This window comes from Saprolegnia parasitica, assembly GCF_000151545.1.
Source record: "Saprolegnia parasitica CBS 223.65 unplaced genomic scaffold supercont2.46, whole genome shotgun sequence".
In the NCBI taxonomy this organism is placed as follows: domain Eukaryota; phylum Oomycota; class Saprolegniomycetes; order Saprolegniales; family Saprolegniaceae; genus Saprolegnia; species Saprolegnia parasitica.
This window is the reverse complement of record NW_012156440.1, coordinates 87,161-111,723: the sequence shown is the minus strand read 5'-3', so window position 1 is coordinate 111,723 and position 24,563 is coordinate 87,161. Positions and strand designations below refer to the sequence as shown.

The window sequence follows — 24,563 nt, the reverse complement described above, 5'->3', positions numbered from 1 at the left end:
GGCCACGTACGAAACGGGTTTACGGCTGTCTACCGATTAAGAACTCGATACCGTCCAAGTCCATCAAATTGTCAAGTGGCTACTCCAATTCGAAAACTCCACCCTAGAAGAGACGAAGAGGCGGTGGCTTTGTAGCCGTCGACGCACCAACCACACTGTGCATAGCAAGTGGGGACACAAATCTATTCTTCATCAACGCTGCGGCGTTTGGAACATCCATCACATACGTCGGCGCGAAGGAGCACGCGGCAGGTAGGCTATCACTCGTCATGTGAGGTCAATGGTGGCGACACTGTCTTCTGATGGCGGTGTTGCGACGCTCGAATGAGCTCCTCCATGAGCATCAACTGTTCTTTTGTCGCTTGCAGAAACTATGGAATTGTGGTGATTCACCAGAATACCAGAAACATGTGGTGTACCACAATGTGGAGGAGCTCTTGGTGGGAAATGAGTCCGTCGTCGTTCTCGTCGACTGTCGAGAAGAGGTCGCGCGCAACGGCCACATCGATCGCATGATTTTTGGTCCCCAGCGCCGTCATAATCTTGAGCCACTCGTCAATGTCGATGTCCCCCGAGAGGTCTTTATCAAAGCGTTGCAACGTGTCTACGCCAACACGAGCAATGTCCCCATCGTATTGGATGGCTGGCGGGAGCATCGTACCGCCGAATTCAAGCACGTCTTTTGGCGAGTAGCGTGGTCCGAAGGGGTTGCCGCCGGCTTTGACAATGTCCATAACTGGTGTTCGCTCCGACGCTGGTGTCGCGACTCGGCGGCTCGTCGGAGTTGTCGCCGGTACCACGGCCTTAGTTCGCCGCTCGCCCATTCCTTGCAGCGTCTCGCAGAGCGTGAGCTTTCTCGAAATGTTTGCTTGGACGTGAGAGAGGTCGGTGGTCGACTGCGTCTGACGCTGGCCTAAGCTCGACTCGAGGCGCGCGTCGAGGGCGGCGACGGCTGGGTCGGTCCACTGCCGGGCGTTGCGTCGAGCTGGCGACGCTGGAGCCTTGACGACACTGGGCAGCACTGGTTGGTCAAGGAACCCGTCGAGCTTCCACTGCATTCGTTGCGGCAGTGATGTCGCCTTCTGGGTCTTTGGAACTGACAAGGGTGTCGTGGCGTGAGCTTTCTTTTTTGCTGTCAAGTGCGTCTGCAGAAAAGGCGATGGGTCCAACGGCATCTCGTGAGAGAAGCGCGTCATCTTGGCCTTGTGCACGCGGACTTCGCCAAGAAAGTTGTCGCACGTGCGCAGCATGGGGAGCTCGTCGACCGCGTCTGCGTCAAGCTTTGGCACTGCGTTCATCTCGAGCTGCCGACGCAGTTCTGCTTTTGTGAGCAAAAGCGGCGGAAACACGATCGAGTCGTACGTCTTGCGCGCGTGGTCGTCGTGGCTGAGGCACTCGAGGATAAACCCTTCGTCTTGCGTAAACGTGTTGGTTTTGATTCCCTCCGCGAGCGAGCGACCTAGTCTTTTGGCTATCACCGAAGTCAAGAGACGTCAACCCTGTCGTACGGGAGAAGGCAGTCTCGGCGGTTGCGTTCTGAATGACATGGGCCAATGCTGGGTCGTCCTCTTTCTCGACAATCGAGACCTTCCGGGACTTGGGCCGCAAGTCTAAAAGACTCGAGCACCGACGGTAGCTCTGCGTGCGCAGGTGCAATCCGTCGAGTAGGATACTCGAGCGATGGGTCGGCGGGTTATTACTCGTCACCGTCGCTGCATTCGCGCTATGCAGTAGCGTCAGATAGAGATATACGCACGCATCCACCTTAGCGACGCAACTTTGCGAAGGACATTCTTGGACATGGCCTGTACGGCGGCCGAGAGCTCCAAGGCTGACGAGGTTGGACTCAGGCGGTACTTCCACGGAATGCTCGCTTCGGAACTTCCGGTCTCGACGCCACTGCTGCGCTTGCGGTCGAGGACTCCGAGGCAATCGCCGTCGACGCTCCAGAGGCGCACGCCCGTGTCGTCTGCGGAAAACACAAACCTGGCGCTCATTTCAGTGCACATGCGCTAGAGCCTAACGTCGTACCCTGGGCTTGGGAGCGGCGCGATGTGGCAGATTTTGCTCGTATGCGCGACCCAGGTGGTCGGCGCCTTGATCTGGACAACGGCGGGACGGCCCATGATCGGCTTGTGGTGCGCCGTATGGTGGTGACCACCGCTGTTTGCGTCGGACGTGGCGACGCTCTGCGTGCGCTTCATTCGCAGGTTGGGGTTGTACCCACCGCGCGCGAACGCAATCATGTTGGCCGGCAGCGGCTCGAAGAAGAGTTTGGTGATGCCCTTGGCTTGCTTTCGCATAAGCTGAATCGGCCAGACGTGCAGGCGGCCGTGGTCATCCCCGGCCACAATCTGGTCGGCCGTTGCGCACAGCGTCGTGACGATCGGTGTCGATGGGTCAGAGGTTGTGAGAAAGGTCGTCGAGACGGGCACGACGAGGCGCATGACGCACTGCGACAAGGCCAAGACGTTGAGCAGCTGCCAGACGCAAACGTCGCCGGTCGCATCGGCGGCAAAGAGCACGCACGTCGCCGGGTGGAAGGCGAGCGCCGTGATCTCGCCGCCGTGGCCTTCGCACCGAAACGTCAGTGAGAGACGCTGAAAATCGTGCACGCGGATGTGGCCCTTGACGTCGCCCGTCACGATGAGTCCGTGCTCGCTCGAGTACGCGCACGCTGTCATGCCAGCACTACCATGCACTGAGGAACTTTGCTGCCCGGAGAATCGCACCGGTGGACGTTTCCGATCGTTCGGAGCGTATCCAGCCGTCCCTCACCTTTGACGTCGGAGGAAATTGCGAGGGTGTCGTCGCCACCGGCTGTGATGAGGCACTAGAGTAAGGGATGTCGTAGAAGCGACAGAGTATCCGCAGCGTACGTTGGTGTGCTCGCAATAGATCATGGCAAGCACGTCGCCGTTGTGCACCTTGATTTCCTACATCGTAGGCTCTTTATACTCAAAGTACACGCAGAGTGTTGCCGAACGCTCATGGGCTCGCCCGTAATGAGGTTGTACATGTGGATAGAGCCGTCCTAGGCGTAGCAAAGATGACGAGACGCCAGCGAGTAGACATAGCGCATACGCTGGTCGATACAAACAGCTTGCGCTGGCGCGGAAGGTCGTAGCAGAGACCACACACTTCGACGGACGCAACGTGGATCGGCTCTTGCTCAATGTGGCCGTCTTTGCCGCGCCAGACGGTGATTTTGCCGCCCACGGAGGCCGTGAACGTGTGTGCGAGGGCGTTGTAGAGCACGTGCTGCATGGGCGCTTGCGTCGACGAGACGGCTTCCGGTACGATGCGCACCACATCGACCGTGCCTAGTTATACCGCTTACAAACCCAGAGAGTCTTGCAGAGATGTGCACCGGTCCAGATCTCGCAGAGCTCGTTGCGCGGTTCCTGTTTGTGGTCGTGGGGAAGGACCGTAAAAGAGTGAAAGACGGGGGAGACACAGCCAGGAATGCCGACGCTAAACACGTGGAGCACGACCGCTGCACAGATCAATTCCGTGTAAATCACATGTGAATGGATACCGGCATCTTTGGAGGCGTCGACGATGCAGCGGGAGATGTCCCAGACCTTAAAGTTGCCGCCAACATCGCCCGTGGTACACAAAAGAGTGTTTAGGTTGAACCGAACGAGCTTGGCGTCCAGGAGCATCTCGTGGTGGCCAGTCAATAGCACCTGGACGACACCGTGACCATTCCTTCTTTGCCAGAAAGCATCGCAACGTACGAGTTGTTTGCGAGTGGCGAGACTCCACACGCGAGCGTGGTGCTCAAAGCCACATGAGACGAGGACGTTCCCAATGCAGTCCACGTGCAGCACGCCCTAGACGCTCCCTCATGACACCTTTCGCAGTTGACGGCGAGGCACCTGCGTGTGCCCTTCGAATGTGTAGACGATTCGCATCCGGTCCATCTCCCAGAGCGCCACGGTATGGTCGTAGGATGCGGTAAGGAACAGAGGCGCTCCTGGGACTTCGACAATGTCGGTGATGAGGTCGCTGTGGCCGTGTAGCCGGTGCTGGATCTTGCCTAAGTATCAGTGTATCAATCTGTCGGTGCCGCGGGTGCGTACCCGCGTCAAAGTTCCAGAGCACGGTATGTTTTGAGCTCGAGGTCATGCAGAGCTTGAGCGTCGCGCACCACTTGACCGTGCGCACCATGTGGTGGTTGGTGAACCGACCGCTCTGGACATACTGTCCTTTAACAGCGTTGACAATGTTCCAGAGCGTCAAGATCCGGTCCGAGCTCGAAATGACGTAGCAGTTGCGGGTCGGGATGTGCTCAATGTCGAGGATGTACAACCCGTCCTTCATGACGCTCGTCTTCATGACGTTGGTTATGTCGTGCAGAAACGTGCCGTCCATCTCGAAAATCTACTCGCCTCCGACCATGAGATAACGAGAGGTTTGAACTGTACGGCGATAAGGGGACTCTCTTGCTCGAGGATCGCAACCTTGCGCACATGCTCAAAGGCGCGCATCTTGGTAATATGGTATGGAAACGGTCTATCCGCAAGACTACGAAACGATGCCAAAAGCAAGCAAGTACCGCGTCGTGTGCGCGGTGCGAATTTGCTTGAAGATGTATTCGACGCCCGAGACGTCCGACGAGTCGTGTGACTGCTTTGTCGAGAGCATGCCCAATGCTGCGCAAAACGTCGTGAACTCTTCCCAGTCCACTTTCTCGTCCCCGTTGATATCTAGGGGTGGGGTTACCATAGGAATGAAATTCTCCCGAAAGGTACCAATTTGATCAAACATTTCACAGAGCAATCGCAGAAGGGCTGTCGCCCGCTTCTCCGTGCGTAGCTCGGGGCGGTACTTGATAATACCAAAGGCCAAGCATTCTGCAAACGCAGATTTTGGCAAGCCCTTGCCGTTCTTGCGAAAGAGCTCCTCGAGCTCCAAAAACTCGATGCGCGTCAGCGTCGAGCAGATGCCTCGAATCGTCTTGAGCGACGTGACGTTGGGAATGTCAATGTCCGGAATGATGTCGAGGAGGAAGAGCTGCATGGCGCGCGTGAGGCCCACGATGCAGTGGCTGCTGCATTGCACCGCTTCGTTGATCGGGTCCAAGAGCCACGTGTGGCGTTGGTGATTGTTTCGGTAGATCTTGGCCACGACAAAGGCATTTTGCACGAGAATTGGCGACGACGCTGACGCCGAGTGGGTGCCGACGCAGACGACGTCGCTGCCGGTCGCGGAAAAGTCCACAAACGCGTCGCTTATGTCGGACGACAGTAGCGAGCAGTGGATGACGCAGTCGTCGAGAACCTTGTGCGGATCAAACACGACGTCGTGGCCGTGGGAGAGGATGATGCCTAGATTTTCGAATGAGTCGTTGGCGAGTGAACGGTCGGGCACCAATCACATCCACGCCAAGGTGCACCTTGGCCAGTGATATCACCATCTTCTGGTGGTAGCCGTGCTGATTGCGGGGCGCTTGCACGATCGAGCCGTCTCGTAGTGACCCGTTCACCGGCACGTGGTCAACGAGCTCCCCCTGCATAGGATATGGCAATTCGTACGTGAGTAGCCCTGGAGCGCTACCTGCGCGTTGAAGAGCAGACAGTATAGGTCGACGGAGGCTGCAGCATGCGCCTTTCTTGTCTCTATATAGAGCGTTGGGTGTGCATCGGTGATCGGCCGCTTGAGCCGCTCCGCCGTCCCGTCCTCGTCGTCCGCAGTCATGAAACGGCCGTGTGAGGGCCCATGGAATGCACCGATTTCACCTCGCAATCCAATACAACAACCTAGATAAAACAGTGAAGAATGCATTTCTCACATGTGTAGATCGCGTGGAAAATTGTGGCAGTTGGTTTCGTGTCCCTTCAGCGATGGCGACGTCGCCGACCAAGCCGGCCGGCGGCAGCGAGAAGCCGACCGAGAAGCCACCAGAGAAACCCAAGCTTGTACAGTCGACGACGCCGGCGTTGGATGTCGAGACACACCCGTTGCTCGCGAACCTCAAGCTCGACGGAAAGGAGACCGGCGCCTACATGCTCTGCAAGTTTGCAGACGACGTGCTCGGGCACCGCGCACGCCAGATCTTTCGCGAGAAAGCGTCGTCAATCAAGGGTGAAAACGGAATCTACTACTACCTCAAGGACCTCTTCAAGACCTTCTCAATGGACGAACTGCCATCGTCGGCCAAACCCGCCAAGTCGATGCGCTCCCTCATGGCACCCAAGCCGCCACCGCGAACCGCGGCTGATTACTTCCTCGAGGAGCACCAGTTCCGGAAGCTCATGGCGAGCGACCCGGCGTTCGAGTGTCTGGTAGCGCAGGAAGACACGTCGATCCTCTTTCAGCGCATACTCAACAGCGCGAGCCGCACCAAAGTGTCGCTCTTGGACTTTCTCGAGTTCTGCCTCTTGAACCGCGTGCAACTGTACGTATTACACACTATTGTCTCTGCTGTGACGGCAACTAGGCTCGTGCTCCTCTGCAAGTACTGGCACGCACTTCGGAAACTCAAGCTCTCGGATAACGAGCTCCTCGAGATGTACCGCCGCATGACCGATATCCACAACGACAGCTGCTTGGCGCCAAATTTGTTTGGGAATGCGATCGGGCGCGAGTTTGACATCGTGCTCACGACGGGGGTACGTTGTAATAACGCCGAGCAACCTACTGGATGTTGGGGTTAGGAAATCGATGTGCTTTTGCACCTCTTGGACTACGACAACGATGGCGTTGTCAAGCCCACGGACTTTGAAATGTTTTACAAGGATACGGATCGCTTTCACTCGCCGACATTTGAAGAGCTGCCTGCGATCTCCGACCTGCGGGTACGCCACGTCGTGCCCACAAAACGAACTATTCCACGCCTTAGTACTCAACGTCGGACGAAGAGGCGGCCGAGTTCAAGCGCGAAGGCTACGAGGTCTACCCGCGCAACGTTTGGACATCGCACTCGAATGGTCATTTGTACTTTTGGACCAAGCGCGACCCCACCAAAGTCCCGATTGAAGCGATTGCGTACTCGGCGTCGAACCAGGACAAGGACCTCATGGGCCGAGGCTACGTCTGCTTCAATGGCGCCAAGCCTTTCTACCGCAAGTTTATGTACCTCAAGTTTGCGCCGTGTAAACCAACGGGCGCGCATCAAACCCCGGCACTGGTCGACTTGTGCGTCACGGGGGGTACGGTGTTTTGATATATATGGATATTTTTACAGATGGGAGTAGGACATCTCGTGGACGACCAATCGGCGACGCTGTGGATGCCTCCATGCCGCGGCTTCAAGCGCATCGAGGGCTCGCTCGACCAAAAGATTACAAAGCGCGGGGTCTTTTTGTGGACCCGGTACGACTGTCAAAACTACTGGGCAATTTGAATGCTTGCGGGTAGCGCGGTGTACCCAGTGTCCGACGTCGTTGTGCACGCACCGGTGCTGTCACCGACGACAGGCGCCGCGACGAGTGCGATTCCGATCGAAGAGATCGACGCCCTCGAGCACCAGATCCGCACCACTGTGCGCCGGCGTTGTCCCACGGACGCCGACGGCGTCTTGAATTTTCTCAAGCTCTTTCAAGCCTTTGACGTCAAGAACCGCAAGTACTTGACGATCGCCAAGGTGAAAGCCGGTCTCGTCGGTCTTGGTTGCCGGCTCGACCCCAAGGTGCGTCGGTCGTTTGTGCGATGTAGTTTTCTCATCGTCTCCATGGAAGCGGTTCCAAGAGGTCTGGAAACGCATCGACATTGAGGGCAAAAAGAAAATCGACTACGACACTCTGCTGCTCTTTGTGCTCTGGACCGACACGGATGTGTACGTAGAGACAAGTCCGGAGGCATATCAATACAGTGTACGGCTAGCGACGCGATCGCAGAGCGGCTGCAGCGATCGCTCACGAGCGCATCCTCCAACTACCGCGTCGTCTTTACCGCGCACAACGCGATTGGCGACGGTCGGTGGGCACGTGGGGACTTCTTGCGCCTCTTGAGCGCCCAACAAATTCTCGTCGCGCCAGAAGTAGACACATTGATCCTTGGATCAGCCGAGTGCGATACATTGCGTTAGGAACTCGCCAAGATCATGGCGCGCTTCGACGTCAACAAGGACGGCGTTGTCGACTATGCAGACTTTCTCAAATTTGTCACTGGCGTTTGCGACATCCAGGCGCGGCAGGCCGCACGCATCGCCCAAGCCGCGAGCGTTCTCCAAGGTGCGGATGGCTTTCGTGACGCACCTACACTCTGTACCTGTGTAGGCTGGGCGATCGAGCATCAAAACACCAAGCTCGTCAAAGATGGCAACATCGACTCGAGCGCGTCGTGGAAGCGCATCAAGTCACATGACAATATCCTCCGCGTACCCATGATTGACAAGGTGCTACCGCTATTTTCAAGAATTCCGAAGCTCATTGCACTCTAGATTTTACGCCAGCACAAGGTGCGGCTGAGCCCGCTCGAGCTCCGCCAGCTATGCATTGTCATCTCGCCCAACCCGCCCCCTGGCGCTGTGCCTGGCCAGATCACGCAGGCTGCGTACCATGCCTTTGTCAACCACAATCCAAAGAAAATGTAAGAACTCATTACTCGCAGCACGACCAGGCGGTCATTTGAGGTAGCTCGTCGCTGCTGCTGGCGGGCAAGAAGCTCGTGGGGCCGCACCCGACGACAGACATTGACCCGGTCTACAACCGCCTCAACAGTCTCGGGACAGGGTCTGCGTCGCTGCCCGCGTTGCACAACCATCTCTCGGAGCTCGCGGACCGAAGCAAGCATCCCGTGCATTGACATTAAAGTGCGTGTACCGCTCGTAAGCGATTGCATCCCAACGCCACGTCTCTGTAGGATTTTGTGTACTTGGTCCAGCACACGGGTGCGGATTGCGGCGGTGATGGACGCGTCGTCATCGGACCGGTTTTTGGCTGCGTTGCGGGACGTGGCCGAGCGCCGCAACATGAAGCACGGCTTCATCACGCCGTACGACAGCCCCGGCTTTGCGAAAGGCTGCTACATGCTTCTCGGCGAGCTCCGTCGCTGCGCCAAGACGCTGGACGGAAAGTTCGACTACCGCGTGCCGTTTGAACTCTTTGACACGGATAAGACGGGCTCCATCAGCATGCCATCCCTCGAAGCGACGCTTCTCGACATGGATTTGGGAAGCTTCCTCAGCCCAAGTGTTCGCTCTCTCCATTGCATTCCTATCCCACGACATCATCATCATGCTGTACAAATAGGAAATCAAGAGCTTGCTGCGGCGGTTCGAGCTCGACCACAACGGCGGTGTTAGCTACGACGAATTCTGTCGATTCGCGACGACCAGCGACGAGAGCCACCACTTATTGTCGCATTGGAACGACCCCAAGCTCGTCACGTGCATGAAGGAAGCGTTTGCGACGACGCTGCCGGCGGCGGGCGCCGAGACCTTTGCGTCCGTCTTCAAGCGCATGTGCTTGATTGCCGACAAGGCAAACACGGGCATGCTGTCAGCGACCAAGTTTGGGCAGCTGTTTGATGCGCTCGACCTGCAGCTGCCGCGCAAGTCCAAAAAGGTACAACGAACAGGTGGATCCTCTGAGCCCTTTTCCGAGAGCTGGATTCTAGGACCGACCGTTCTTGCTCGATGCGCTTGTGCAGTACGCACAGTCGGAAGACGCGATCCCGTACGATACGTTTTGCCAAGTGTTTCTCGCTTGCATGCTGCCGACGGCGAATTTGTCCGGCGAAGACACTGCGACCAGCGTCAACCCAGCCCTCGCGCTCGAGCTCCACGCAGAGATTCAAAAGGCCGAAGACAAAGCCGGCGCGCGCTTTGACTTTAAAACTGCCTGCGAGCACTACAAGAATAAGCTCAGCGCGAGCGACTTCAAGGAACTTCTCTGGACCGCCGGTGTCCGACACCCGTTTTCCCCCGACGTTGGTGCTGAGATAGAAGGCAGCGTCTGACGATATTCGTAGGAGGTCTCGGCGCTGCACCGGTACTTTGTGGCACCAACGACGCAGCAGTGGGACTCGAACGTCTTTCTTGACTTTGTTGTGCGCGGGCCCAAAGTCTTCGAGTCGGGCGAAAGTCGGGGCAAGGTCGACGCTGTGATTGCGCAAATGCAGCAAAGCATCTTGGACACCGTGGCGAACGAGAAGGATGCCGACCGCTTCCGTCGCCTCTTCCTCGGTACGATCTTGCCATGTACGATGTGCTATGCTTGATAAATACTATGCCAGAGTACGACGTGAATCAAGACGGGTCCATCTCCACCGACGAGTTTCTCCTCGTGCTCGACGAAATGGGCCTCTCCAAAGGGCTCACAGCCGCGGAAAAGTCGTCGATTCTGCATTTCTTCGACTCGAACCAAGACAACGACATCGACTATCTCGAGTTCTTTCACTTTGCAACCAACGCCGACAAGATCCTACAGACAAAGGTCGACCCGACCAAAGCGCCGCCGCCCCAAGCTACGCCTCCCGCACCGACCAGTGGAGGAAATGGCTCGCCGAGCAAACCGCCGAGTCCAGCAGCCAAAGCCTCGTCTGCAAAACCACCTGCGTCGCCGACCAAAGACCAAATGCAAGCGCTCCAAAACCAAGGGTCGGTGGTGCCATAGAACAGATCACAACTCATGGCGCGTGCTTTAGGGCCTTTACACGCCTGGGCAAGCAGCTCGTGCGCGTGGCGATCTTTGACCAGCTGCTTCCGCGGCCGTTTGTCTTTGCAAAGTACTTTGTCAAGTACAAGTCTGGAGACGGCGTCACGGCGTCCAAGTTTTCTCAGATTCTAGACAAGTTTCTAGACACGGTGTTGCGTCAGGACCGTCACGCGGCCGTCGCCGGCATCGACGGGGACGTCATCCGCGACCACTACGTCGTCCAGGAGACGGGCATCGTCAAGACATCGCTCTTCTTGCGCGATCTGGCGACCGCTCAGCTCCTCGCACTGGACAAGGCCAACGTCGCCGCTGTGCGCCGCGACGACGACGACGACGACGAGTTGTCGCTCAGTGACGGTTCGTCCCACGCAAGTCAAAGTGACGATAGCAGCAGTTGTGCGAGCGGACGTAGCGCAAGTCCACGTCGCCGGTCGTCGCCGGGGAAGATCATGTCCATGGACGCCGTCTTGGACCGTGTGCTTCTCACGGCGGGGTGGTCGTCGTCCAAATGCCACAGGTGCGACACCAAGCTTGCGGAAGCCAACACGCGGCTTCCGTGGCGCCCCAAAGCCTTTGCGCAGTTCCTCTTGGGGCTTAAATTACCATGGAAAAAGTCGGATCTGGACGCGATCACAGCAGCGTGCAAGACAAAGCACCATCGCGTCGACGCAACTGCGTTCGTTCATGCTATGGAGGCGGCCCTCGATCGCTACGGTGGGGCCTCGCCACTCGAAACGTCGCGCTTCGCCACATCGGGGCCATCGACTTTGTCGCTGCCGAGTCTTATGGGGCGTCTCTATCAAAGCTTTTTGAGTGCTGCTCAGCGCAACATCAACGGGCTCTCGCTCCTCGAGAAGTGTGACGTACACCATCGCGGCCACATTGAGTGGGGCGAGTTCAGCACCGTGCTTCGGCTCATCGAGTGCCCTCTCGACCCCTCGGAGCTCCAAGCGCTCCAACACGCGCTTCGATCGAAAGCGCAGTGTCCGTATCGCGCGTTTGCAACACTTCTCGAGACATACGCACCGCCCGTCGCTCCTCCGGTCGTCGAGCACGCGCCGCCTCGATCCTTTGTTCCCGTCGTCGCACCCCATGGCATGATGATGGCGCCGCGAGCGCTCCCGCCGAGTCCGCGGTCGCTACAGCAGATCGAAGACGACCTGCGCTCCTTCTTTGTACAGCAAGTACATGTCGACAGGACGCGCTTCATGACGCTCTGTCAGCAGTACGACGGTCAGCGCACGGGCTTTGTCACCCTCGACGGGTTCTTCGCAGCCTTGCGCCAGCTCAACATGCCTGTGGGCCCCGATGTCATGGCGCAAGTCAGTGCACGGTTTGCGGCCACGTTCTCGGACCGCATCGACTATGTTGAGTTTGGTCAAGTTGTCTTTCGTGACACGCGGTGCGTCAAACGACTTGATTTAGTGCCTTGGCCACGAGGACGCTGTGATAGACCACCAATGTCGCGACTCATTGAGCGCAACCCGACGCAGCCATCGCTGTACCGAGAAGACGCGCCAGTCCTCACAGCGCGCACGGTCGAGACGTGGCTCAAAGAAGCCGCCACGGAAGACGAGAAGGCGCATTTCAACCAAATGTACAATTCGATCTTCGCCTTCAAAAAGCACGCGGCCCCCGTGGTAGAGACATCGCACCTGCGAACAATGCAAAAAGATGAGGTAGGCGCCAACGCCGCGCCGCGCGCCGCCACCCAAAGCTGGCAGTTGGAGCTGCCCCGTGTGCTTCCACAGCCAGAGCCCGACGCTCGACCGCTGCGAGGTGTGCGCTGCGAAAAACACATCGGCGTCGGCAGCGCCATCGAGCGAATTTGAAGTCGTGCTGCAGTGTCCCGTCTGCGCGTTCCGGAACAAGCCACCGCGACCGCCTGTGCGCTCTGCATGACGTCTCTGCAAGGCGAGAAAACGTCGTCGACGACGGTGCCCACCCCGTCGCTGCAGATCTCGTCGACAAACGACGGCTGGCTCACATAGCCTCCACAGTATACATAGCCGACTCTCAGGATGTACAAGAGAGGGTATTCATTTCAAGGAGAAGCGTCCAATCCGTCAGAATGACTCTTGCGTGTCTCTACTCGCGTGTGGGCGGCAGCGTCGTCGTGATAATGTTGTTGGTCGCAAAGACGTTGGTCGGATCCACAGCAGCCTTGAGGCCGTGGATCGCACTCAGCGCCGGCGCCGAGAGCACCTGCGGCAGCCACTGCTTGCGGTGCTTGCCAATGCCGTGGTGGTGGCTCAGCGCCGCGCCGTTGCGCATCATGACCTAGTACGTCAACCAATGAAAACAAAGAGGCATGAAAAGCGATCGTACGTCGACGCACGACTGCTCAATCGTGTGGAAAAGCTTGAGCGGCTCCTTGACGCCGAAAAAGTTGACGCCGTAGTAGACGTAGAGGCAGACGCCGGTCTCGTAGACCTGCGAGATGCGGCACATGACGACGTGCTTGTTGGGTACGCCGTGGCCAGCGCAGACAAGACCAATTTCCTAGTTATAATGTGTCAAGAGGTGAGGCGATGACGCGCCGTACGTCGTTGATGTCGGCGATGAGCTGCTTGACGTTTGTCCACGGCACCGCCGTCTCGAACGAGTCGGTCAAAAAGTAAAAGTCCATCACAAAGTCGCGAATGTACGCTACACAAATGGAATCGCCCAGAGATTCGTTGCGAGCACGACGTACCAATGACATAAGTGAGGAAGTACCCACGCTTGCCGTTCTCGGCACCGCCAATCATACCCCCGTGCTTGGCCGCAATGGCGTGGATCTGACGCTGGTACCGCTCCGTCTGCTCTTTCGTGCCCTCGAACAAGATGGTCGCCGCACACATCGAGTTGACGTCAAAGCCCTTGATCTATCATGCCAGCAAATAAGTTCGTATTCCGTAATGGATGACGCACCTTGGTCACGTACGCCTTGGTCGCGAGCGAAATCAGGTGTGCCGTCATGGGGTGGCTCGAGGCCGGCTTGAGCGCTTGGCCCAGTTGAAACTAGAACGACGCAGCGTGAGAGGAGCAGCGTTCCGTCATCGAATGGACGTACTTGGGTGTTGTCGAGAAGGCGCAGCGACGCAGGGATGCAGCCTTCGCGCGTGATGTCGTGGAGCGCAGCGATACCGTCGCCCAAAGTCGGGAACAGGATCGAGTCGTACAGCTGCACTTCGGGCAGCGGGCGCACACGAAACATGACCCGGGTCACAACGCCGAAAAGGCCCTCCGAGCCTAGCACCGGACGCCCGCATATGTATCAATCGCGCATACAGCAATGGGTACCGAGGGCCATTTGCAGCATGTCAGGACCCATCGAAACCCGGGGCACGTTGCACGACTTGGTCAGCGTGCCTTGCGGCGTCACCTACTCCGCGCGTCAATGTAGAGTTCATGAATGATATCTGACCATGGTGAGGTTGATGAGCATGTCTTCAATGTTGCCGTACGTGTTCTTCTTCATACCCGACGCCCGCGTCGCGACCTGCATGGCGTTCAAATTGGATCAAAGTAAAGCGTTGTGTCGTACCCAGCCGCCGACGGTCGAAAACTCCCACGAGTCGGGCTCGTGCCCGAGCGTGACGCCCTTGTTCTTGAGCTTGTTGTGCAGGTCGAGGCCGGAGATACCAGCCTCGATGACCGCCGTCATGTTTTCCTTGTCGACGCTCAAGATCGCCGTCATCTTGCGCATGTCGAGCGACACAATCATACGACGTTCGTGCTCGCTGCACGTGAGCGCGTTCGAGACACTACATGCCTCGTGAGCTCGTCAGCTCGAATGAACCGAACGTACTTGGTGCCGCCGCCGTACGGGATGATGACCACGTTGTGTTGGACGGCCGCCGTGACGACCGCTTGCACCTGCTCGTGCGTCAAGGGGCAAATGACTGCGTCCGGCACACGATCAAATTCCGTGCACGTCCGGATGCGAAAGATCTCCTACGCCAGCAGTGACACTCGTGCCTTTAGATATGGACGCGTACGCCGCAGGTCTGGCCGTGCGAGTGGCGCACACGCGTGACCGGGTCGAGGTCGACGGGCAGCGCGAGCGACGCCATCTCGGCCAAGAAGCCTTCGTGCATGACTTCGCTGCCTGCCTTGATCTTGGGCGGCGTGGCGTTGAGCGTAATGCGGCGGTTGACGTCCAAGCCGACCTTGGACTCGGCCCACGCGCGTACGCCTGGCAAGACGCGCTCTGCGGGAAACACTTCTTCGTACCTACGCACGCTTGAAGCTGTCGTCGCACATGGTGGCGAGCGTACCGCGTCCCGGCAAACTCGACGACGCCTTGCGGGTTGAGAAAGATGTTGGTGTCTTCGTAGCCCCAGCCATCCCAGCGAGTCTTGGCACTGGCCACTGGCGCCGTCGTCTCGCGGACGTGGCTCAGGACCGACTGCAGGCGCTTCAACGACGCTCCTCCGTCCGCTCCAGACATGTTGCCTTTTTCGATTATGCACCTAAAGCAATTCGTAACAGTCTCTGTATCCGGACCATCCGGATAAATGAGCGTGGGCCTGCCCACAGAGTGATACAACTAGTACGTGGCAGCGAGTGCGGCTAAGGTTGTTGTGGTGGGGTCTAAGCTGCACGGAGAGCGATCATCGGCGAACAGCACCGAGCAAAAGGCGGTCAAGGCGACGCGCCATGAACAAGCCCTCTCGGGTTGTGGGCATAGATACTGCAGTGTCGTCCCTTGCAATCCTTGGCAGTAACAAAATCTGGCTGCAAACACAGTCGCCCGGATTGCGCTAGGAAGACGTCGGGAAACATATTGGTCTCGTACGAGCATCGGTTTGATTATCCTCGTCATTAAATGCATGCACATGTCCATTTTTGTCCGTCGTCAGCGAAAGCAGCAGATAGGAAACCAATTGGCAACAAGCTCGAAGACAAGGGGGCGCAGGAGCACCACCGGTAGTACAGAGGGCGAAGGAAATGAAAAGCAAGAAAGAAAGCAAAGTGCACACGCGACAAGGGAGATGCATGAAGAGGGTGATGCTCTAGAAGTATATAAATGTTGCCACAAAACAATAATGATGTCGCTCCCTGGAATCCGCCAGCAATGTACTGTACTGTACTACAATACATGGCAGCGTGCGGAAAAGAAAGCAACCGCGAGCCGACGAGCGACGAAGTCGGCGATCTACGAGCTTCTCGCGGTGTTCTTTTGGCAATGGACTCGTAGGGGTATGCATCAACACAAAACGACGATTGCAGATTCATCATCGTATATCGTGAAGTACAAAGCGAAGCACTGTGGTAGCACAGACGTAGTGACTTCCTCGCAAATTACGTAGTACAGTTCCGGTACGGTGTACTAGTAACATGCTTAGTAGCTGACCTTCAGGTCGCTGGTGCACGTCGTGGTCGTTTTGTGAAATGAAGCGACGAATAGCGCGACGAACTTCAAGATATTGATGACACGGTCCTACCTCGCCCGCGAACAGTCAATACGACAACTAGACCAGCCGTACATCGTGACCAAGCCTAATGAAGAAGATTTCCCGACTTTGTTGCAGTTTGTGAAAACGACGGCATTTTTTGTTGAAAAGTTGCATCTGAAAAGGCCCTCTGACCGCCTTGCGTACGTAGTATGGTGCAATGTGGGTATTCGAAAGGAAAGACACCGAGGGGTATCGTCGTGTCCCCTGGCTCCAGCCTGGACACTGTCATGTCATCGCTGGAGGGGACGTCGAGTCCAACCGCACACGATGAAATCATCACTGATGGCATGCAAACGATTGATTGCTCTGATTCGAAGCCTGGATAGAAACCTTGTTGCCAAGTAGAAGCTTCAGTAGGGACAACCGACAGGCGACTACTCAGACCTATACTGCGTTAGAGACTCGCGCGACGCGACCAAGGAGACTCACTCTCGAGGTGTTAACTGCTACTGTGATGGTTCATAAGCAGGGAACGAGGCACGCTGCAAGGGTTGATGGATGACTCAAGAACGAACGATGCAGCCACGGTACGTCTCGTGGTCGCACACAAACATATCGGTGCCAGCCCATGGTACCAGCGCATCGGGGGATAAATGTGTATTTGAATCCAGAGCAGCTGCGATAGGTGTCGTCGCGAAGTACTACGTAGTAGCTCCGATCAGATACCATGAGTCAAATTGCCGTTCGAGTATCTGAGTCTGTGAATTTGAGACGATTGCTCCGCTGTCGACGCCGACGTGCCGTGCAAGTACGCCCTGAAAGACTTTGTCCTAAGCATGGGAAAAGTAATATCAGACGTGTAAAGATTCCCTTTGTACCCCGTCGACGGGTGAAAACAACGGAGAAGCTTGTGGGGATGGGCCAGCCAGCGTTGGTGTCGTGCGTCATATTCTTGGAGCGAATATTTCGTGTACCCATCCATGGCAGCGATCCTTCATCTTCAACGTCCGTCGCATCGACCCATGTGCCACGAGCTTTTCGCTCTAATGCAACGTCTTGGCGAGCTCCATGATGCGGCAGACAGGCCACAATGAGGGCGACACTGAGCAGACGCGTTGTGTTGACGCCAAGCACGCTAAAAAGACGTGATCGTGATGCTACAGACAGACGTGAGCGATATATGTGCTGCATGTGCCACATGTCTGCCTTCACGACGCGACTCGTTGAAGCCGCGTCGTGAAGCGCCAGATCTCAGTCTGGCGTGCTTCGCACCCGGAATATTGGCGTCAAAAGTGGCAAGATTCCAGTGCTGTACCGGTACATTAAACTCAAAATGCTTGAACGAGAATCAAGTACGTTGTAGTGGGGTCGCCAAAAAAGCATTCATGAAGCCGGGGATAAGAACCGGGCGGGATCAGACACGGGCCACGGAACTCCGCATCAGATGGGCATCAGACGCCGGGTTCTCTATTTTAATGTATCTTAGACTGCTGCAATGACGGAATGTAGCCGACGTTGGCACGGTTTTTCCCTCATTGCAATGAAGTCTAGAACGTACGTGATTGTAAAGCTGGATTGTAGCACCCACCACCAATTGGGACGGCGGCCGCAAGCAGCCATCGTTTTGGACCACCCCCCCTCCACCATCGCTTAACGAGTACTTCCGAAGCGACCAGTGGTTTCACACCTTGCACGTTAGATTGCATACAACGACTCTAGCTGCGTTTGTAAGACCCATGTAGCATTTGCGCCCGTGCAAGGATATATTGGAAGGTCCTCTAAAAACCCAGCGAAGGGGGTGGGCCCGATTACCCAGGATCAGATTCGCTGGCAACCGGGTGTATCCGGACAGATGCGACGGAAGCGATGGTGTCATTTTCAGAAAGTTTGGCTCCTCATGGCAGTCGAAGGCAGCCGCGGCAAGTGCCTCTACAAGACGGGCAAGTGCGAGAACGAGCGCGCGCTCAAGACCAACGGCCAGCCCCACAACCTCTGTGACATGCATCGCCTGCGCCAAAACCAGAACCAGCGCAAACTCGACGGGAAGAACCGCCACAACCGCACCCAGTCGGCGACGTCGTCGTCGGTCTACTACGCATCGTCGCCGAGCACCGCCAGCTTCCCGTCACCGTCGTCGCACGACTACTCGTATGCGCACTCGTCGCTGCCCGCTTTGCCGTACCCGCCGTCGCCGCTCTACCCGACCAAGCCCGACACTGCCGCTCTGCTCGACGATGACATTACAGTGCGAACACCTTCGTATCTCAAAGGCGAGGCCCGCGAAGCGTTCCGATCGCGCGTGCTTCAAAAGCTAGTCAACATCATCTCGGAAGAGGTGCTCACGTCGCCGCCATACCCCAACTATGACGGCCCCAGAACTACGTACGGCGCCAGTACCAGCAGCTACGCACCGCCAACCATGATGTACCACGACCGAGCGACGTCGTACATGCCACCAGCTATGTACCCGCCGCCGCCCATGTATATGGAGTCGCGGCCGTACGGCGCATCGCTTTTTCCCTCCAAGCTACCAGCGCCCACGAGCCTGCCGCCGCTAACGCAGTGCATTGCAAAAGACAAGGCCGGGACGTCGCCCGTGCACGAGTAGCCGCTAGCTCTAACTTATTCCAGTGGAGTGGCGCCGGTCTAAAAAGCCATTTCCAACCACGAAGACTCCTTGACAACTCTGCGCAGTGTATAGTAACGTGAGTCTGCAGTTCCCAGTTCCACTCGTATCGTCTTTGTCGAGCACTGCATGACACGCAGAGCTCTCCGCCAACAGACAAGGCCGACACAGTCCATTAAAACATCGACGCGTGTACCCATATCAAACGCGATGCTGGTGAGTTACACGCCGGGGCCTGTCTGGTCCATTCGTCTCGTTCTCAGAGATGAGAATTCTGAGTACGCGCTGCCCTTTGCGGCGGTGGTGAATCTGATCTGCTGCCAGCTGGTCCACGTCTCGTGTTGGGCATTGCGCGCCGCCACAGCACACACACTTGCCGCCACAGAATCAGCGTGCTACACGCAAATGAGTCCCCGCGATAGGCCAGGGGGTAGTCGCGCCATAATACCATCGTCTGGTTTGGGTCGCAAATTCGCACCTTTACACAAGTGTCCTTTCTTTCGATTTTGATTTGGTTTGCACCGTCGCTGGCATGGGCGTAAAGCCGTAAAGCTGCCACGTGCACGCGACGAGGTGTTACTCATGTTATTGATGCAGCATGCCAAGCGGAACGCAATCAGAGTGCAAGGAAGAGCGATGCGAACCCCGACCACCCAAGTGACTAGCTCTGTAATTTCTTCCTACTAACGGTACGGTACACCTACGAATACTAGTCGGCAGTACATGTATTAGACTGTACAGAGCGTGAACAGCGCGTCCCAGGCATCAGATACAGGTGGCGCCAACCTAGCATACCGCGAAACAACGCTTCGCATTCAAAAGTTCCTACCAGCTCACCCCGCACGGGACCTGTTGATGGACTAGTACGCGAGTACTTGCATCGCAAACAAATCGATTGCAGACGGGCCGTTTCCAAGTAATAGAAAAAGGTTTTTGCGAAAGGCTGAGGGAAAGGGAAGAGCAAAAAAGTCAGAGGAGCGGAAGGACAGAACGACAATTAAGGCGTAGAGCATGCCCAGTCGAACCATTTCCGATTGTGTAGTGTCGGACAAAAAACGAAACTCGCATACCACCGGCATGACCGACACCACCACGGTCGTTGCCAAGTCGTGCAGTCAGTCTTTAAGAGAAATGGAAAACGCACCGAACGTTCTTCAAGCGCGTTACGAGCACGCACCGTGGCGCAGTGAAGGATTATGACTTGTCTGAGGCGTACTGGCTGGCGACGGTGTTTCCTGATGCAATGGCAGAACGCTTGCGCGGACGACAAAGTCGACATTCCTTATGCGTTAAATCTTTTCTGTCGAGAGATTGAGCGCCGCAGCGCGAATGGAAGGAGCGCTACGATAGCAAGCTTGGGGCCCAGTGCCAGTGACCTGCGTTGGTTGGCGATTTTACGCGCCGGTTCGTCGTCAGGTCGATCTTCGTAGATTACCAGTAAGACAGGATTATAGTGTTAGCTGGTGGAATGCGAGGCGAGTGCAATAGTATTAAGCCGATGTGTACTGAATCCAATCCGCAAATGAGTACGAGATGCAACAGTGTCTGTAGAGGTGTATGCTTTCTTCAATGCTCCAAAGGGCAAACGGAGCAACGCGTCTTCCTGTGAATCGATGTCTATCAACACTAATTTATGTGTTGAGGTTGATGCCCCGCGTACGATGTCATTGGCTAAAATACCCATGTTCGTTTGGCGTATGATTGGCCAAAAAGGCAAATTGGCCTACAGCCGAAACAGAAGATATTCGGCCAAGTCGCTGGTCGCGCCATGGACCACCACCGCTCCGTAAGCCTCGAGGAAGACTCGTGGACGTCCGTCGAGACGCATGAAGCCGCCCATGAGGTAGACACACATGTATCTGCTACGGTGCATGCACGTGCGCAGGTGATCCCGCCATCGACCCTCGCCCTCGATGCCAAGGACATGTACTACGGAGAGATGATCCAGGCCAAGGCGCCGGTCGTGTACGTCTCGCCGCAGCGCATGCTGCAACGAGGCTTTCTGTGCTTGACGACGTACCGTCTTCTCTTCGTACCCCATCCAGTGCGCACGTATGGCCTCGCGCAGCGTCCTCAACGTGTGTGTTAGAAATCGATGCCGCAATCGACGCTCGTGGACGTCCCTCTCTGCAACATTGCCGAGATCCTCTTGCAGGACGAGCGCGCCAACATGAGCACGATCAGCAGCGTGGGCTATTCGCTCGGCATCAACGAGTACCCCAAGGACCTGGACACGATCAAGCACCACCTCGAAATCGCTTGCAAAAACTTTTGCATCGTGCGCTTCGAAGTCGCTTCGACCTTTGGCCTTAGGTTTTTTTCCTTTCTCTGGTTGGACGTGTCCAACGCCGTTGCTTTTGTAGCTCGTTTTACAACCGGCTTTTGGACGCGCTCGACAGTGTGCACCAAATCGCACCGCTTGCGTTCGCGTGCGCCGATACCGACCGTCACGACGACGCCGTCGACATGGAAGCGCTCATCGAGCGGGACATGGTGCGCCAGGGTATCGTGGTGCCTGGCGCGCAGGATGGTGGCGCCTTCCGACTCTCTCGCATCAACCAAGCGTTTCGTGTATGTCCGACGTACCCGACGCTGCTTGCCGTGCCCCGGGCCATTGGTGACGCCGAGCTTCAAGCGATCGGTCACTTTCGAGCCAAAGGCCGCGTGCCCGTCATTACATACCGGCACACGGAATCAGACGCGATCCTCGCGCGCTGCGCGCAACCGCTCGTGGGGCTCCGTCGGCGGCGCTGCAACCACGACGAGCGCTACATGCGCATCTTGCAAGAGCAAGCGCATGGCCGCTTGTACATTATCGACTGCCGACACCAGGTACTCGCCACATGCTTCTCTGCCCATCATGGAACGCGTCATGGATGTAGACAAGCGCGTACGGCAACGTCGCACTCGGCGCCGGCTTTGAAATGTACGTTTCCACCGCATTGAGAGAATTGTCCACCAGGGCTCTGCGTAGAGCTGAGTTTTACAACAACGTGCCGCTGCTCTTTATGAACATCGAAAACATTCACTCGATGCGCGACTCGATCCGCCGGCTCTTTGAGCTCGTCAAGGGCGAAGTCCGCGGCTCGGAGCGCGCCAATTGGCTCTCGTCCCTCGAGGTACATGTTTGAGCTTGGCTTCCGACGCAAAATGCTGCGTAGAGCACGCGTTGGCTCGAGCACGTTCGATCCGTCTTGGTGGCGGCGGCCATGGGCGTCGAGAAGCTCGTCGACGAGCGTGCGTCACTCGTCGTGCACTGCAGCGACGGCTGGGATCGCACGGCGCAGATCATGTCGCTCATCAAACTTGCGTGCGACCCGTACTACCGGACGCTCGAAGGATTTGCTCTCCTCGTCCAGCACGAGTGGGTTGCGTTTGGACACCGCTTCGAGTCGCGTTGTGGTCTCAAGCCGTCGAGCCAGGCAAAGAAACCCGTCGGGTACTACTGGGACGACGAGCAGACGTCGCCCGTCTTTGTGCAATTCATCGACGCGGTGTGGCAAATGACGCAGCAAGCGCCGTGCTCGTTTGAGTTCAACGAGCGGTGCGTTTGTCGCGACGCAATTAGACGATATCATTTTGCAACGTTAGGTATCTCATGGCGATTGTCGACGAAGTGTACGCGCGGCGCACGGGCACATTCCTCTTTGACTGCGACGAGCAGCGCATGGTGCGAAAAATCGGTGCTTATGAACGACCACTCGAAAGTGCCTCGTAGAAGGCGCGTGTGGCCGCGCGGTGCCCTTCATTGTGGCATCGCCTCGAGCAAGTCGCTGCGGCGTCCGGGGACTTTCGTAATCCGTTCTACATGCCGCCGCAGAAAGACGTCGTCAACACCAAGTCGCCCGCCGTCCTGCGGCTCAAGTGGCACCTAAGCACACTGTCCATTTGGTCGCTCTTTTACCTTCGGTCGCTCGAACACGTAGACCCATCAATGACCGACCAGGTTTGTGACCGACCAGGTTTGTGGCCATCATCATCATCATCGCACCTGATGACACTGTCTAGACGGCGTGGGCCAAGGACGTTGCGGAGCATAAAGTCGCGCTCCAAGTCCAGCTCTCGGATACTACACTCGAGCTGCAGCGTCAAATGGAGCTTAACTCGGCGCTCCTCTCCAAGGTCTCGATGCTCGAGTCCAAGACGCACGAATTGCACGCAGTGCTCCAGGGCCAAGTTTTTAGCGACCACGGTGTGGTGGTTCACGAAGAGGTGTTGTCGCGCTCGAAACGGTCGATCGGCGCCGACGGCGATGATGACGATGACGACGAAGGTGTACTCTTGAGTGTGACGCAGACACCCATGGAGAATGATGGGCCCAAGAAAGTTCGGAGCGAATTCATTGGCGGTGCGATGACAAGTCCGTTTGAGATTTTGACATCGTATTTCCACGCATCGTCGTCGTCAACCTAACACTGTAGCAAGTCTCGCAATACAGCCCCTGTCTATGGTGATCTGATGACGGAGCAAGCCTCCGACGCAGTGGGCTCGAGCCCAGTGGTCAACGTCGTACTTGAACGGAAGCCAGAGCTGGGATTCGTATTGCACCACAAGTAGCAAAGACGAAGAGATGGGATATACTCGTAGATCGTGACGATACTTGTACGCTAGCAATGTGAGCCAAGCGGCAAAATCTCAAAAGTTGGAAAGGACGGACGACATGTGCAGTCAAGCCCTGTTCGACATTGTTGACAAACCAGCGTCCATCCGACCAGAACTTGCTTTGGGTCACAACCTGTTGTCCGAGGAGCCGCGATGGGTTCTGACTACGAGCGTCTTTCTTGGAGCCGCGCTGTGAGGACATGCAGACGCCATCTCACTTTTCGATTCGCGACGCCCGAACAACATGAAGACGACAATCTTGATGGCGGCACTCTGTGCCTTCGCGACGGCTGACGTGGCTCCAGTGGCTGGTGGTGTGCCGGCTCTCAAGGGTGCCGGGACGGGCGAGAAGGCGAAGCAGCAAGAGTGGTTTGGTATTTCTCGCTTTGGCGTCGGTTTTCCCTTCTACGGTGGCTTTGGCTGTGGCGGCGGTTGTGGCTGTGGCGGCTGCGGCGGCTGGGGCTGGTAGAGAGTGCTTTTGATTGCGCGCTCCTGGCGATGATCGTTGATGAGAATCAAAACACGTTTTCTGTGCAGTGTGTTGTATTGCCGCATTAAACGAATGGGATATGGTCAGTCGCTACCACTAGCTGTAGTGTCTTATACTCGAGTACCCGATAAGTATTTGGGAATGATTTCCCACTGCTATTGGTGATAGGGTAAGAAAGACCTGGCGAGTAAAATGTTTGTGACAAAAAGATTGCGCCGCCGGGGAATTGAACCCCGACCCCATCTTTGGAAGAGATGGATCCTAACCATTAGACCAACGGCGCTTCTTGTTTATGTCACATGGTACAAATATATTTATACCCACAAGGTACCGATGGAAACGGAGAACATAGTTGCTGTCCATGGATACCTGGACAATACCTCTCGTCATGCGCACGCACCGAGAATATTTTTGAATGAAGTGAAAAAACGGGTGTAGCACCACGTCAACTATGTCAGCGCGATATGTGGTAAGAATACAATAATTCATACTGCATCACACTAGCAAGGACGTAGATTCACGGGTATTGATGCCCTTCTCGGTCGGTATCCGGATTTATTCGGATGCGGGCTCGGACAGTTTCGTTTGAAACACACCCGACGGCTTGCACTCCTCTGTCGGGTGGTCCGAGTACAGGAGCCTGCGTACGACCTCGAGCGAGCTAACCCTCGGCGAGTGGGGTCCACCACGGGATGGATCTCTCCGTGCGCAGCTCACTCCCAACGACCAAGTGCTGGTGCCAACTCCCACGCATTCAGGCGTAGCACTACGTATGCGAAGTCTTTGAGTTAGTTTTTGCTAATTTGATTTCAACGCGAACACGTTTGATTGATTGATTGATTGATGCCCTTGGT

General features: G+C 56.6%; 5 protein-coding genes and 1 non-coding gene across 6 annotated transcripts; 4 read left to right on the top strand and 2 right to left on the bottom strand.

Moving 5' to 3' along the window:
• Positions 1–260: 260 nt before the first annotated feature.
• Positions 261–5,703, bottom strand: SPRG_20775 (hypothetical protein; the record flags this gene model as incomplete). Its single annotated transcript, XM_012348714.1, has 20 exons — positions 261–371; positions 420–604; positions 662–1,459; positions 1,509–1,723; positions 1,765–1,986; positions 2,032–2,691; positions 2,733–2,833; positions 2,880–2,936; positions 2,987–3,034; positions 3,085–3,323; positions 3,371–3,496; positions 3,539–3,689; positions 3,741–3,836; positions 3,882–4,042; positions 4,086–4,386; positions 4,431–4,518; positions 4,562–4,712; positions 4,758–5,333; positions 5,377–5,515; positions 5,563–5,703. 20 exons carry the CDS (start codon positions 5,701–5,703, stop codon positions 261–263), a joined length of 4,566 nt encoding a protein of 1,521 aa, XP_012204104.1.
• Positions 5,704–5,849: 146 nt separating this feature from the next.
• Positions 5,850–8,754, top strand: SPRG_20774 (hypothetical protein; the record flags this gene model as incomplete). Its single annotated transcript, XM_012348713.1, has 12 exons — positions 5,850–6,403; positions 6,446–6,617; positions 6,663–6,803; positions 6,848–7,157; positions 7,200–7,328; positions 7,380–7,636; positions 7,686–7,783; positions 7,831–7,987; positions 8,036–8,180; positions 8,226–8,344; positions 8,390–8,538; positions 8,586–8,754. The coding sequence occupies 12 exons, from the start codon at positions 5,850–5,852 to the stop codon at positions 8,752–8,754; spliced, it is 2,400 nt and encodes a 799-aa protein (XP_012204103.1).
• Positions 8,755–8,857: 103 nt separating this feature from the next.
• Positions 8,858–12,509, top strand: SPRG_22238 (hypothetical protein; the record flags this gene model as incomplete). Its single annotated transcript, XM_012348734.1, has 8 exons — positions 8,858–9,142; positions 9,201–9,515; positions 9,568–9,879; positions 9,922–10,135; positions 10,186–10,549; positions 10,597–12,009; positions 12,061–12,247; positions 12,291–12,509. 8 exons carry the CDS (start codon positions 8,858–8,860, stop codon positions 12,507–12,509), a joined length of 3,309 nt encoding a protein of 1,102 aa, XP_012204124.1.
• A 5,379-nt stretch (positions 12,510–17,888) lies between these two features.
• SPRG_20771 (hypothetical protein) lies at positions 17,889–18,599 on the top strand (the record flags this gene model as incomplete). The annotated part of the gene is made up of 1 exon (XM_012348712.1): positions 17,889–18,599. The coding sequence occupies one exon, from the start codon at positions 17,889–17,891 to the stop codon at positions 18,597–18,599; it is 711 nt and encodes a 236-aa protein (XP_012204102.1).
• A 1,786-nt stretch (positions 18,600–20,385) lies between these two features.
• On the top strand, positions 20,386–23,030 carry SPRG_20770 (hypothetical protein; the record flags this gene model as incomplete). The annotated part of the gene is made up of 10 exons (XM_012348711.1): positions 20,386–20,460; positions 20,503–20,661; positions 20,707–20,930; positions 20,981–21,449; positions 21,500–21,543; positions 21,592–21,736; positions 21,779–22,161; positions 22,209–22,287; positions 22,336–22,563; positions 22,626–23,030. The coding sequence occupies 10 exons, from the start codon at positions 20,386–20,388 to the stop codon at positions 23,028–23,030; spliced, it is 2,211 nt and encodes a 736-aa protein (XP_012204101.1).
• Positions 23,031–23,920: 890 nt separating this feature from the next.
• Positions 23,921–23,992, bottom strand: SPRG_30136. The gene has a single exon. It is a non-coding gene; the product is annotated as a tRNA-Gly (tRNA).
• Between the last annotated feature and the right edge of the window lie 571 nt (positions 23,993–24,563).